Genomic DNA, 16,125 nt, shown 5'->3' with positions numbered 1-16,125 from the left:
ATTGGCGCATCCCTGCCATTGATGGTCATCCCTAGCGCTTGGTCATTTCTGCATTAGTGTCTTTGAGATTGGACCCCAGGAGACTGGAGCAGTTATTATCTGTTCCTCATATCAGTTGAATTGAAGCGCCGTATGTCCTTTTACCAATGTTCCCTCAGTCCCATGACTAATTTAAGCCATAAATCAGACTAAACAGAACATGTCTTTAGGCTAAAGTTGTTATAGTTTAAGGGTAAAAAGAAATGACATGTATGTGCTGTGTGGTTGGACTGTGATATAATGTTTACACTTTTGTACAAATATTTCCATGTACCCCCAACACCAGAGTGACTTGCAGCACACATGTATAGGCCTGATTCAGAGGTAGACGCAGTTGCAGCCATGACTGCATTTTTTGCCGCGACTGCGTCTTTATGCTAATGCCACGGCCGATGATCTTGCTAATGAGATGCCTACCGGCTATGACGCTAATCTGTCGCTGTGCGTATTAAGGAACACCATCGGTCACACTGTCAAAGACTGCACAGCCCTCTGGAGGCACAGATTCTCGGTCTGAACATGGCTGCCTGGTCAGTGCAACTGTGTGTTTCGACGCAGTCGCTGACCAAAACATACCCGGGTCTGGCTAGAAACCCCTCTGTTAGCGCCCAGCAATGCCCACTGACATTGCACCACTTTGCATACAATATCGATCTACGACTGAAAGTATTGGCTGCTTGCGTGTGGCATTAACACTGCGTGCACCTATGCAGAGGGCACTTTATAAACAAGGCCACTCTATACAATTGTAGCCTACAATAACATACACTACAAATTATCCATCATGAGAGAAGGTGTAGCTATGTAGCCAAGATACAGTAAGTGACAGTGAAACAAATTTGTTAAGTACATTTTTAGATATTTAGTATATTTCTTTTAGAAAATAAACAGGACTGGTAAAGACAACTGTGTTCAGATGTATGTACTATTATAAATACTGTTAAAAGTTAGAGACATTGGGCCTGATTCAGAGATGGACGCTATTACACAGCCATGCACAAGTGACTGTGCAAATCCGTCCATCTCACATGTAAATGCATAAGGAGGTGTCACACACCTCCTTGCTGCATTTGCAATCCCAGCTCTGTGACCAACGTCGCAGGCTGGGATCACCATCTAGACCGATGGTTGCTTCTTCGGTCAGGCTGCGGGTGCTGAAGCCTTCCACAGCCTGACCACACAAGAGGACAGGAATCTGCATCCGCCGACGCAGACCCTGGCCTCGTCGCTCCCAGAAAATAGAGGCGACCCAAACCGCTTCCCAAACGCCGCATCATGTCAATCATGGTGCTGCCTGGGGATCTGCAAGCAAGATCGCAGAACCCGTTCTGCACATGCACAGAATGGGTCCTGCGCAGGTGCAGACTTTTCAACATCGGAAATTAGCTTTCATCCAATTTTTGTACTCTTCCACTAATGACTACTTTATACAGTGCATCAGTTCGGGAGAGAAAAATAGCCAAAATGCCTCAATTACCTCAGTACATAGGGTACCAATGTGCCTAATCTTGCAGGGAAGTGAGATCAGCCATACTATATGCCTATCATTTAGGCTCGCCGTTGCAAAAACCAAGGCAATTTACATGGTACAGCCAATACACTTTGCAAATAGAGACACATACCTGCCATGACCTCAGGTGACTGAAAGAATTCATCAGGGTGCAGGTATCCCTTCTGCGGAACAAGGCACCACATTACACGCAGGAGACTCAGGGCTCCCCACAGCATCTGTTCCTGCATGGCTGAAGTGAATGGCACAGTAGTAATGGTTAAAGTCAAAGCCTTATTTCTGACTCACAGACACTTATAAATGTTGAAAATGTTGAGAAACAAGATGTTACATAACAAGGAAATTGAAATTTATAAAGAGAATATCTATATTTTGAACATACTTGTGTAAAACCTCTGGCTCCATAGAAGCTAATGGATGTTGTAATTTAGGATACTGTTTAATGCACAATACAGAGACAAGCCAGCAACAGGACTAGGAGTTTGTGGTTGCACATTGCTCAGCAGCACCATATCTGGATGGCATGGCGCTCTGTGCAGCACTGCCGCCCCTCTCGCTCCCACCCCGCCCCCCTCCTCCCCCTGAGCTCTTACCTTTCCATCCAGGGGGTTGGAGTGAGGGCGGGATCTTTCACCGGCGTTTTTGGTGCGCCCTGCACACTGCACAAGGTCTTTTCCTGCGGATCTGGGAAGTGTGTGGCCGGTGACCCTGGAGGCTTCCGCCCTGTGCGGAGGCACCAGCCGCACCACCACCGTCCCTACAGCCCTATTGCTCAGTTAGGACCAGGAGACGCTGAGGAACAGAGGGCAGAGTGGGGTGAGGTGCCGCAGGTCTGCTGTGAGAGATAAGAGACTGGGCAAAGCGTTATCACTGAAGTGGGGAGGGTGACAGAAGCCACTGAGGCCTGGCTGATAGTGCTCTGAGTAACCACTGCAGAGACACAAGAAGAAAGTGAGACAGAGAGAATTGTTAAATAGTTTCTGAGAACTTGTAAAGAGCCTTTGACAGAGTATATTAGAGATACTAAGAACTATTGACATATACTGAGAATTCTTGAGGGATACTGAGATCAGCTGAAATATATTGAATTTATTGAAAGTATATTAAAAAGCATATGTACAGTGCTATGTAACTCTGACTTGTGCAAGAGGCTGAGGACCTGATTCAGACCCGCTCGCTAGGATGCGCTCACTCATAGCTGGCCGATTGTCACAATCTGCGCATGCGTATGCATCGCAGTGCACGAACCAGTGTTAGAGATCGGGAAGCCGTTTGTGAGTAGTGACAGGGGCTGGCTGCTAGAAACGAGGGAGTGGAGATACGAACGCAGACGTGCCTGAGCGTCTCAACGCCATTTCAGAGGCATGCATAATTAACAGGCAGCGTCATAGTACACGTCACCTGGTTGTATTTCACACTGTAGTGATCGCAGTGCATGAGGTAGGGATAGTCAACCTCAAGCACTGCGTTTGCTTCCGATGGTACACGATGTACCGATGGTTGCATTCACTTCCTGGAGATGACGTGCACATGTGGGCATCTTAAGACAGGCTGGTGGATGTCTGCATACACAAAGTGATCGCGCGCCAAGACATAGTGGGCGAGCTTATGCCTTGCCATGCGATCGCCTGCCGTGCCGTCACTTAGCCGAATTTGCATACACTGGGTGCATCGTTTGTGACCACACCAGGCAGTGCGTTATCTGATATGGTCGCAAACATTGCGACGTGTCAGTAACGCACAGTGGGCAGCTGTCGGAAGATAATCTTCCGGCCGACGTCAATAGCAGAGGTACCTCCCGTCCCCTCTACATCCCTGCACCCTTCCCGAGTGATTGCCGTACTGATGATCACTGATCGGTCGGCATTGCAGGAGCCCCCCCAGAGAGAAGCAGCAGCTAGGGAAATGTAAATGAATCACCCCCACTCCCCAGCAGCCACCCAGTTGTACCTGGCAGCTGCTGGGAGAAGCAAAGTCGTGATGGTGGCAATGTTTTAAACATCAGTGGTTTTATATATTGATGACTGATATATTAAAAATTAATGTTAATAGTAAATGTTTCCAAAAAATTTTTTTTTATAAAATCGTGTTGGATAAGTATTAAGTAGATATTCTTGACCTAATTCAATCATAAAACAAGTGACAATTTTGGTGTGGTTTTTTGAAAAAAATAAAATTATTTGGTTAAGTGGTTAAAGAGCATTTTGACACTGGGAAGTGCTGAAGATAATTGCCATATTGAAAGTGGTACTGTATGTATTGTGCCTTATCATTGGAAATCCAAAGCTATTATTCCCTGGAATAGGGTTGCTATTAGGGATGAGTGGTTCGGATTATGTGGAATCCGAACCGCTCCGAACATCGGGGATCCGAGTCCACCTGTGCTGCAGCTTGGCTGTTACCGCCGACTTGGATCCCACTGCGAGGCCGAACTTTTGCCTCCTGACGTCGGAGAGTTCGCCTCTACCTAAGGAGCTGAGACCGGGACTCAGCCCCATTTCACTTGCACGCTCCACTCTGCGCACTGCTCTGCTGATATCACTGGCTGCAGGGATGTATCTAGGGGTCTGAACGCCCCTGGCAAAGTAAGGGACTTGCACCCTCCCCTTTATGGTCTTAGGATTTTTTTATGCAGGGTGTTTTTATGTAGGGTGTTTTTATGCAGGGTGCTGACCATTGAGGAGTACACATTTTAATTTTGCCACACAGTCAGTCGTGCCCACAATTCACATTATGCCACACAGTAGTACCCCTTATTCACCTTATGCCACATGGTAATGCCTCTTATTCACATTATACCACACGGTAATGCTTCTTAGTCACTAACACTTTCAAACAGGCATACGATTATCCACAAATAAATAGTACACCTACCAATGGCTCTTAGGCTACAGGGGAACTACAAGCGTCAGCTTCAGTACGTAGCAGCTAAAATATCACTTATTGACTAATGCCCAAAGAACATTGTATATCCAGCGCAGCAATTTTCACGACATACTATATGTCGATAAATGCAGCAAATGGAGAGGGCTGCTCTTGCTCCTCATTGCATTGTCCCTCTCACATTTGGCACCGGGGGTCAGTCACGAGATCGTGACATCAGACCCTCTCACCAGCGGCAAAGTCAGCCTCATAGAGGGCCTGGGTAGGAAGAAATAAAGAGAGGAAAAGGCCACCCAACACCTCCTCTCCTCTGGCCGGATCATATCCACAGATTCCTTGCACATTCTATTACTGGTGGCCCGTGACACAGTGGCATATAATGAGTCATTCTGACTCATCATATTGCCAGCGGCTGCGGGCACTTTCATAGCAGTGGGCACCCCTGCTAGTTCTGCCACTGGAAAAAGCACTAATAGGCACAGTCAAACCCACCTCCAGCTGCCCCTGGCCAACCGCATCCAATCTCCGCAGCTCACACACATACTTCCTATATCTTCTGGTTGTGGCAGGCTCCTCTTCAGTGCAGAGATGAGGTGTGCGCGACGTCATGACGTCACGCGCGTCTTGTAAAAAGAAATAACTTTATTCATTAATTGTGTCTGCCAGGCTGCCGCCGGCAATTGGCAGCGGCTGCCCGGCTCTACACATCTCTACCCCCCGGCCATGGATGGCACTGCCGGATGGCTCCCCCCTCGGCCGGCGCCCCTGGCGAGTGCCATCCTGGCCAATGGCTAGATACGCCCCTGACTGGCTGAGTAGGACAAGTGGCAGTGCTGGCATAGTGGCTGCATAGGGGGCACAGATATCACTGGCTGAGTGGGACAAGTGGCTGTGTTGGCAAAGTGGCTGCATAGGGGGCACAGATATCACTGGCTGAGTGGGACAAGTGGCTGTGCTGGCATAGTGGCTGCATAGGGGGCACAGATATCACTGGCTGAGTGGGACAAGTGGCTGTGTTGGCAAAGTGGCTGCATAGGGGGCACAGATATCACTGGCTGAGTGGGACAAGTGGCTGTGCTGGCAAAGTGGCTGTGTAGGGGGCACACTGCACGCTGAAGTATGCTGCGCTATACTCTTCTGATTAAGGAGCTCATTCAGACCCTCTCACAAGTTGCGGTCGAAAAGGGGCCGGGTATTTAAATGAAGTGCTAACACTGCATCGCGTAAGGATGCCCACTATGTTTTACCGAGCTACGGCAAAGTGTGCTCGCAAGTGTATGAAGACGCCCCCTTGCCACTCGCAACACACCTCATCTCCGGGAAATGAAGGATTAATCAAGATCATCGTGAGCCATTGGAGTTCCTCGCAGCCCTTGGGGTTGCCTTAACATGCCGCAAGCACAGCGATCAGTGCTGGCTGAAATACATGCAGGTGACGTGTACAATGACGCTACTTTGCTAATTATGCACGCCCTTTAAACTGCGTTTTGGCGGCCTGACACGCCTGCGTTCGCACATCCACTCTCCCGTTCACAAGCACCTTCCCCTGTTACCTCCCACAAACGACAGTATCTGTCACTCAAAGCAGCTATCTGATAGTGGATTACGAGCAACCAAAATCAGATCGCAGCGAATTGCTTGCGCATATGCACTGCGAATTATACGCATGCGCAGATGGGCGAAAATCGCTCGGAGCGAGCGATCGCACCTTAGCGAGCGGGTCTGAATCAGATCCTAAGTGTTATGTCCAGAGACTCACACGTGACTGTGTTGGCAAAGTGACTGTGTAAGGGGGCACACTGACTGCACGCTGATGTATACTGCATTGCTGCGCTATACTGATTAAAGTGTCGAGACTCACAAGTGGCTGTGTTAAAAAAAAAGTTTAAAAAAAGTAAAAAAAGAAAGTTAAAAGTAAAAAAAAATAAAATAAAATAAAACATATTTTGGGCCTTAGCACCGTGACTCCGTGGGTCTTAGCCCTCTCTGTATAAAATAAATTAAAAGCATCGTGACTCTATGGGCCTTAGCCCTCTGTGTATACAAGCACCGTGACTCACAAGTGGCTGTGTTTTAAAAAAAAAATGTAAAAAGTAAAAAAAGAAAGTTAAAAGTAAAAAAAAAAAATAATTATATTTTGGTGCTGTAACACACTGTGTATACAGGCACCGTGATTCCTTGGGCCTTAGCCCTCTGTGTATAGAAGAACCGTGACTCTGTGGACCTTAGCCCTCTGTGTATACAAGCACCGTGACTTGTGGGCCTTAGCCTTCTGTGTATTAAATAAAATAAAAGCATCGTGACTCCGTGAGCCTTAGCCCTCTGTGTATATAAGCACCGCAACTCTGTGGGCCTTAGCCCTCTGTGTATACAAGCAACGTGACTCCATGGTTCTCAGTCCTCTGTGTATACAAGCAGCGTGACTCCGTGGGCCTTAGCCCTCTATATACAAGCACTGTGACTTCTTGGGCATAAGCCCTCTGTGTATACATGCAACGTGACTCCGTGGGCCTTAGCCCACTGTATACAAGCATTCTTGGGTAAAAGCCCTCTGTGTATACAAGCTCCGTGACTGCTTGCACCTTAGCTCTCTATACACAAGCACTGTGACTTCTTGGGTATAAGCCCTCTGTGTATACAAGCTCCGTGACTGCTTGGGCCTTAGCCCTCTATACACAAGCACTGTGACTTCTTGGGCATAAGCCCTCTGTGTATACAAGCACAGTGACTCCGTGGGCCTTAGCTCTCTGTGTATAAAATAAATTAAAAGCACCATGACTCTGTGGGCCTTAGCTATACTTGCCGACTATTTAATATTCCTCCCCAGGAGAAGCCTGGGACGGTGAAGCAGGTAAGGAAAGTTGGGGGTGGGGCCACCGGATCTCGTCGTTAAGCCCTGCCGCTACGTGGGAATTCACCACGATTATGCATATCTCACCTGGGGGCAGGACTAAATGATGCAATTCTCATAGAATTGCGTCATTAGGCCCCACCCCCAATGCTCAGAACTGCCGATTCCCGCTATTATTCACCACATTCCTAGTGAAGTGGGCAGAATGCGGGAGAAGTGCCTGCCTTTCCGGGGGTGTGGGGGGTTACCCGAGAAAATCGTGAGGGTAGGCATGTATGGCCTTAGCCCTCTGTGTGTACAAGCACCGTGTCTCTGTGGGCCTTAGTCCTCTGTGTATGCAAGCACTGTGACTCCGTGGGCCTTAGTCCTCTGTGTATATAATAAATTAAAAGCACAGTGACTCCATGGGCCTTAGTCCTCTGTGTATACAAGCACAGTGACTAATTGAGGCTTAGCCCACTATATACAAGCACTGTGACTTCTTGGGCATAAGCCCTCTGTGTATACAAACTCTGTGACTGCTTGGGCCTTAGCCCTCTATATACAAGCACTGTGACTTCTTGGGCATAAGCCCTCTGTGTATACAAACTCTGTGACTGCTTGGGCCTTAGCCCTCTATACACAAGCACTGTGACTTCTTGGGTATAAGCCCTCTGTGTATACAGGCTCCGTTACTGCTTGGGCCTTAGCCCTCTATACACAAGCACTGTGACTTCTTGGGCATAAGCCCTCTGTGTATACAAGCACCGTGACTCCGTGGGCCTTAGCCCTCTGTGTATACAAGCACAGTGACTCCGTGGGCCTTAGCTCTCTGTGTATAAAATAAATTAAAAGCACCATGACTCTGTGGGCCTTAGCCATACTTGCCGACTATTTAATATTCCTCCCCAGGAGAAGCCTGGGACGGTGAAGCAGGTAAGGAAAGTTGGGGGTGGGGCCACCGGATCTCGTCGTTAAGCCCTGCCGCTACGTGGGAATTCACCACGATTATGCATATCTCACCTGGGGGCAGGACTAAATGATGCAATTCTCATAGAATTGCGTCATTAGGCCCCACCCCCAATGCTCAGAACTGCCGATTCCCGCTATTATTCACCACATTCCTAGTGAAGTGGGCAGAATGCGGGAGAAGTGCCTGCCTTTCCGGGGGTGTGGGGGGTTACCCGAGAAAATCGTGAGGGTAGGCATGTATGGCCTTAGCCCTCTGTGTGTACAAGCACCGTGTCTCTGTGGGCCTTAGTCCTCTGTGTATGCAAGCACTGTGACTCCGTGGGCCTTAGTCCTCTGTGTATATAATAAATTAAAAGCACAGTGACTCCATGGGCCTTAGCCCTCTGTGTATACAAGCACAGTGACTAATTGAGGCTTAGCCCACTATATACAAGCACTGTGACTTCTTGGGCATAAGCCCTCTGTGTATACAAACTCTGTGACTGCTTGGGCCTTAGCCCTCTATATACAAGCACTGTGACTTCTTGGGCATAAGCCCTCTGTGTATACAAACTCTGTGACTGCTTGGGCCTTAGCCCTCTATACACAAGCACTGTGACTTCTTGGGTATAAGCCCTCTGTGTATACAGGCTCCGTTACTGCTTGGGCCTTAGCCCTCTATACACAAGCACTGTGACTTCTTGGGCATAAGCCCTCTGTGTATACAAGCACCGTGACTCCGTGGGCCTTAGCCCTCTGTGTATACAAGCACAGTGACTCCGTGGGCCTTAGCCCTCTGTGTATAAAATAAATTAAAAGCACCATGACTCCGTGGGCCCTTAGCCATACTTGCCGACTATTTAATATTCCTCCCCGGGAGAAGCCTAGGAAGGTGAAGCAGGTAAGCAAAGTTGGGGGTGGGGCCACCGGATCTCGTCGTTAAGCCCTGCCGCTACGTGGGAATTCACCGCGATTATGCATATCTCACCTGGGGGCAGGACTAAATGATGCAATTCTCATAGAATTGCGTCATTAGGCCCCACCCCCAATGCTCAGAACTGCTGATTCCCGCTAATATTCACCACATTCCTAGTGAAGTGGGCAGAATGCGGGAGAAGTGCCTGCCTTTCCGGGGGTGTGGGGGGTTACCCGAGAAAATCGGGAGGGTAGGCATGTATGGCCTTAGCCCTCTGTGTGTACAAGCACCGTGTCTCTGTGGGCCTTAGCCCTCTCTGTATGCAAGCACTGTGACTCCGTGGGCCTTAGTCCTCTGTGTATAAAATAAATTAAAAGCACAGTGACTCCATGGGCCTTAGCCCTCTGTGTATACAAGCACAGTGACTAATTGAGCCTTAGCCCACTATATACAAGCACTGTGACTTCTTGGGCATAAGCCCTCTGTGTATACAAACTCTGTGACTGCTTGGGCCTTAGCCCTCTATATACAAGCACTGTGACTTCTTGGGCATAAGCCCTCTGTGTATACAAACTCTGTGACTAATTGAGCCTTAGCCCACTATATACAAGCACTGTGACTTCTTGGGCATAAGCCCTCTGTGTATACAAGCTCAGTTACTGCTTGGGCCTTAGCCCTCTGTAAACAAGCTTTGTGACTTCTTGGGCATAAGCCCACTGTGTATATAAGCTCAGTGACTGCTTGGGCCTTAACCCTCTGTATACAAGCACTGTGACTTCTTGGGCATAAGCCCACGGTGTATAAAAGCACAGTAACTAATTGGGCAGTAGCCCTCTGTGTGTTTTCATCATTATGGATCATGACAACCAACCGAGTGTAGAGCAGAAGCAGCAAGAAAATTCTAGCAGTGCAGCTGCTGGAACCAGTCATGATAACAATACTAGTCATTCACTATCATCTAAAGCAGATGCTCAAGGGCGTAGAGGCTTTAAAAAAATTAGGGTATCTGAAATAAAAAAAAAAATCAAGATTTCACACGGGTAAACACAAAAAAAACCTCTAAAGGTGCCCAAACATAGTGACAATTTTACACGATTTGGCCGATTTCGACGAATCGTGACGACGAATCGGTTAAAAAAAGTACAAATCGTGAGTTTATACTCACGAGCACGATGTCGATGCGCGTCCCCGCTTGTCGTATATTACATCTTCTGATCTGCCGTGCTGTAGGGCAGATTAGCCAACCATGAACACGATGGAAGCCGATCGCGAGGGTTTTTTTCCTCACGATGAATCGTACGATTCATCACACAATGAGGAATTTGACTGACAGAAGCCTGGACACGCCCCATCGCCATCTTGTGCAGCATCGTGTATGGAGCAAGACAGTCACACATTGAGGAGCCTGCACACTGGATTCTTGTTTTTCACAAGTTTTGGTGAGTATTGGTACAGTTTAAATACAACCACACTGCCCACCAATGTGTGCCCCCAGGTAATAAATGCATGACCCAGCCACCGCCCACCGTATTGAGGCGGGCGGTGGCTGGGTCATGCATTAAGCTCCCCCACTGCCCACCAATGTGTGTAATAAATCAAAAAAATAAATAAATAAACACGTATTTTACAAAAAAATCACCATACATTACATTTAAAAACACACATTATTTAAAGCTGGGGGTCTTCTACCTTTCGGTCTCCAGTTGTTGTGGAACTACAGATCCCAGGATGACCTGCCACCCACCTTTGAAACTGTTTTTAGGGCATCCTGGGATCTGTAGTTCTACCACGACAGACCCAAAGGTGGAAAACCCATACTGTCAAACAAAGAAAAACATTATATTACCAAGCAATAAACACATAACATTCCTGTAAAAGAAAACATGATTAGAATACCAATACAAACCTTTAAAAACCTGTAAAAAAGAAAATATTAAAACATTAAAAATGTGAACTATGACAACATTACATTTAACAAAACTATACACACAAATATTTAAATGTCCTTTTTTTTTCTTATTCATAGATAATGTCCATGGATTCTGAATGTGAATTCGTTACAGGATTCATTGAAATCCTGCACTCGAAAGAGTGTCTGTGGAAGATCAGTTCTCGGAAGTACCACAATAAGTCGCACAAGTTGGCCGCACTAGAGGAACTTTTGGTGTATACGAAAAAATACATATCTGATGCAGACCTGAAAACTGTATGGCAAAAGATTCAAAATCTCAGGACAGTGTACATCAAAGAAAAAAAGAAGGTGGATGACTCCAAAAAATCAGGAGCGGCTACAGATGAAATATATACTCCTGCGCTGTGGTACTACCAAATGGTGTCATTCATCAGTGAACAAGAGCCTCAAAGGGAATCAATCATCTTGATGTCTGAGCGTGAGGGAGATGAGGAGGTTGCAGAAGTCTTGGGAAGTAGTGACACAGTTTAAACCAAAATTCTTAATGTTTTTGTTGTTAAATCCCAAATGTCCAATTTAGTCAGTAGTTCACAGACAGTCCTCCTGCCATGGTACAGCACCTGGTCCCTTGAAATAGTTCATGTACTCCTCCCTCACTTCTTTGGCACGTGCGGTGGATGTTGTTGTAGTTGGTGGTGCAATCACAGATGTCAAATGTTCAATGTCCTCCAGGAGTCCTACATCTTCTGGTCTAGCTGGGACTGGTCCTCGTTGAGCAGATTTTCTTCGCAGAAAGTTGTGCAGCACACAGCACGCCATCACGACCCAGTCTATCTTCTCCACATGTAGATTAATGGTGGTGTGGAAAATGCGGAAGCGGTTGCTCATTTTTCCAAACGCATTTTCTACAATGCGCCGTGCCCAGGATAGACGGTAGTTGTATATCCTTTTCTCTCTGGTCAGGCCCCTGTGTGCAAATGGCTTAATCACATGTTCATGTAATGCAAAAGCCTCGTCTGCAACGAAAACGTAATTTAGGCCGTGCTTTGTCTGGTCCAGTGAGGGCAAGTTGAGGGTTTTGTTGGCGAGTCTGTGGTAGAAAGCCGTCTTTTTGAAGGACCCACCATCCGAAGCACGCCCATTCTTGCCGACATCCACAAACAGAAATTCGTAGTTGGCATTCAGCACTGCCACGAGAACGATGCTGAAGAATCCTTTGTAGTTATAGTAGTATGATCCGGTGTTGGCAGGTTGATGCGGATGTGTTTCCCATCGATGGCTCCTCCGCAGTTAGGGAAATTCCAAGTTGTTCAAAATCTTCTGCGATGCTGGTCCACTCCTCCACGGTGTTAGGAAACTGTAAAAATAGTAAAAAAGGGGTTAAAACATGACTAATATTTTTTATATCTTTTTTTCCCTATATAGACTCCCACCCAAGACCCTGATTTAGCATCCACACCGGACCTCAGTCTGCTCGGTGGTGACAGTGATCCGGAGAATAGCACACAAGTGGAAACTCAACTTCCACCTGGACCCTCATCTTCTCAACAACCCCAAAAAAAGAAAAAAAAACAAGGGAGAAAGGAGAATTTTACTGAACGTGAGGACCATTTTTTACAAAATGCAGAACGGCTGCTGTAGAAACCCCAGATGCAATAGATGATTTCACAGCTCATGTGAACAGCACATTGAGAAATCTGGACACAGATATCCAAAGAAATTTTTTAAGGTTAAACTACGACCTGTTGAGTCGCTGTATGAGCAAAAATATCTCAAATTCTACATACATTGCAGATCCAATGCTATTTTCCCCTGCCCCAGATAGGTATGTCCGCCCCCCCTCCCCTGCCCAGTTAGATATTACTCCCCCACCAAGCACCAGCACCACCTTGTATAATGCTCTGCTGGATGCAGCAGATGAGTTGCCCCAATATACAGAGATGTAAATTTTTTCTTGCTTTTAATATCACCAAATTTTATGATTTCTAATAGGTGCTTGCTGCATGGGATAGGGTGGTGATGACGTCATTTGGATAAGGTCCCTACACACATGGCACAAGTACACATTGCTGGAAGCCGGGGCCACAATGTATACTTGTGCCATATGTGTATTGGCCTGTTCAAACTGGCGTCTGACCCACCCTATCACATACAGCCGGCTACCTATTGGAATTCATAAAATTGGTGATAATGTTCTTTTGTAAAATTGTTATAAAAAAAGGATATTGCACACAGTTTAGTGCACAATTTCAGTTGCCTGCAGGTCAGTGCACATTGTACTAAAAGAAGGAAATTTTTTGTTTTATGTTGAGTAAAAAATAAAAATAAAATTTTTTCTTTGCACAAGAAACCAATGTGTGTTGTTGTTTTTTTAACTTACCTTGCAATAGTGGTACTGTAGCACTTTTACGATGGCTTTGCAGGTCTCCGGAATGATGACGCCCAAGGACTGAGGTGAGATGAGTGTCCCAAACTTTAGGTCTTCCAGTGACCTTCCTGTAGCCAGGTACCTTAGGGTAGCCACCAGTCTGTCTTCAGCAGGGATTGCCCTCTGCCACCTTGTGTCCTGTCTCTGGATGTGGGGGGTCACCAGATGCAGCAATTCTTGGAAGCTGGCGTCATCCATGAGCAGGTAGTTCCGATAGTCGTCCGGGTTATTCTCCTTGATCTCCATCAGCAGGAACATGTGAGAGCGGGTATCCCTTTGTAGCAGCCACTCCTTGGTCCAGCATGCTCTCGTTCTTCTTCACTGGGCCCTCTTCCTAATCTCCCGGACCCCAGCTTCAGCGACCAACACTCTATACTGATAGGGACGCATCAGTACAGAATTCAGGAACAGGATAGAATGCAGGTAGGTAGCACACACTTGCAGGTAGAATAAACTTTGTATAAGGCAAGCCAAATACAAAGAGCACAGTAGCAATGTACAGGATTCAGCAGGAATACACCTAGCCTCATCTAGTAGCAGAGCAGAATGTACACAGAGTTTAAAGGGTGCCTGCTTTATATACTCCCTAGATAGCCCCTCCCATTGTTATGGCTATTTAAATTTCCCACCAATAATCAAGAGCCTGTTTTATTTTTTTTTAAACTCACGATTTGTTATGGCCAATCTCACGATGCATACGATCCGATAGATCGTGAGATCGTAAGACAGATTGGGTGTCTTTTTTCCAAAATCGTGATCATGACGGCAAGGGAGCTCCTGTGAAAGTTCATGAGGAAATTGGCCATAAAATCATATCGTGAGGACATCGGTATGTGTGTGGGCACCTTAAAGGTTAGTGCAAGAAAACAGAAAATTGTCAATATACCATTCATCACATGCAGTGGCAAGGAAAGGCTCAGGCCTTGGCTTTTATTTCTCAGTGGTGGTTCTGCACCTGTCAGTGAGGCATCCTCTGCCTGTCATGATGACAATGAAAGACCTGTTAGAAGAAGTGTAAAAAAACTGAAAACCACTAAGGCAGTAGATCAAACTGTGCGTTCAGAAACACAAATGTCAGAAATCCCTGAGGAGAGTCTAAGTGTATCCATGAGTGCTATGTGTGAGCCTGACCTGACCAACAAATATACCTCTTATGTCTGGCATTATTTTTACCCAAATCCTGACAACATTTGTCAAGCCATATGTAGCCGTTGTGGAACCACAGGAAGTAGAGGGAGGGACGTTAAGCATTTAGGAACCTCCACACTATTACATCATCTGCAGCGAGCTCATGACAAGCATTTTATAACATCAGAAACTGGTGCTAAAAAAATAACAACAAGCAGTCCAGCATCAGCTAGCTCCCTTCTCTCTACTAGATCACAGCATCTGCAATCTCCACCGCCAACACCTCCATCCTCAATATCCCCAGTAATGATCAGAGGTAGTCCAGCATCCAATTTACTAGGTGACTCATCCCCTTTCCAGGATTTCACAAGAATCCTTGAGCGCTAGGCCTGCTGCTGCTGGGGGTGGATCTTCATCCCAGAAGTGGACTGAGAAGACTACGAGTAGTAGTTTAACAAAACAATTAACTGTTAAACAATCATTAATCGTAAGCAAGTATGATAGGTCTCACCCAGTCGCACAGCGGATCACTGATGCCATGACGGCTATGCTAGTATTAGATCTGCATCCAATATCCGTAATTAATGCAGTGCGTTTTACACAGTTAATTGAGGTCCTGTGTCCCCAGTACCAAATTCCATCTCGGTTGCTTTTTACCCGAAAAGCCATTCCTTGGCTGTATCAGGACACTAAAAAGAACCTAATTAATGCCCTACAAAATGCCATTGTAACAACAGTCCTCTTAACCACAGATATGTGGACAAGCGGTAGTGGGCAAACTAAAGATTACATGACTGTGACAGCCCACTGAGTGAGTGAATCACCTTCAGCAGCAGCAGAAGCAGTATGTAACAAACAACGCCAGCTCATTCAGAGGCAGGCTACTCTGTGCATCACCGAATTCAATAAGAGGCATACTGCTGACAACCTCTTAGAAAAACAGATGTGATAGAAACATGGCTTACCCCACTTGGACTCTCCTCAGAATTTGTGATTTCTGACGCCACAAATATTGTGATATCATTACAGTTGGGTGCATTTCAACACATGCCGTTTTGTTCAGTGGTGCAGGTTTTTTTTAAAAAACTACAGGGGCATGCAGGAAATGCTGTCTGTGGCCTGAAAAATTTCGGGGCATTTTCGCCATTCAGCAACAACATGCAGGAGATTGCAGCACCTGTTTAATTTGCCCTGCCATCAACTGAAGCAAGAGGTGGTAACAAGATGGAACTCCACCCTTAGTATGCTTTAGTGGATGGAGGAACAGCAAAAAGCCATCCATAGCTATACGACAAGCCTTGACATTGGGAGAGGAGGGGGAATGTACCATAGCCAACAGAGTGGAGAGTACTTTCTGTCTTGTGCAAGGTGCTAAAACCATTTGAAGTAGCCACATGTGAAGTCAGTGCTGACACTGCTAGCTTGAGTCTGGTGATTCCCCTAATTAAGCTTTTGGAAAATCAGCTGGAGAAATTGAAGGAGGAGATTAAACAAAGCGAATCCGCAAAGTATGCCGGACTTGTAGATC

General features: G+C 46.5%; 1 protein-coding gene across 3 annotated transcripts in view; it reads right to left on the bottom strand.

The window, feature by feature from the left end:
* Positions 1-16,125, bottom strand: part of PIGZ (phosphatidylinositol glycan anchor biosynthesis class Z (Gwada blood group)) — an 83,566-nt gene that overhangs the window by 26,402 nt on the left and 41,039 nt on the right. The window contains exons 2-3 of one of the 3 annotated variants that reach the window (XM_088444848.1): positions 14,356-14,446; positions 1,662-1,781 (exon numbers count right to left, since the gene is read on the bottom strand). In XM_088444848.1, coding sequence (XP_088300974.1) covers positions 1,662-1,781; positions 14,356-14,446 — 211 coding nt within the window. Of the gene's footprint in view, positions 1-1,661; positions 1,782-2,142; positions 5,807-14,355; positions 14,447-16,125 lie in introns of those variants that run through there. The other 2 variants (XM_088444850.1, XM_088444849.1) reach the window with 2 other exon arrangements.

Source organism: Taudactylus pleione, unplaced genomic scaffold (genome assembly GCF_031769625.1).
Source record: "Taudactylus pleione unplaced genomic scaffold, aTauple2 ptg000372l, whole genome shotgun sequence".
In the NCBI taxonomy this organism is placed as follows: Eukaryota; Metazoa; Chordata; class Amphibia; order Anura; family Myobatrachidae; genus Taudactylus; species Taudactylus pleione.
Note: the sequence above shows the minus strand (reverse complement) of the source record. Positions and strands in the feature narration are given on the sequence as shown.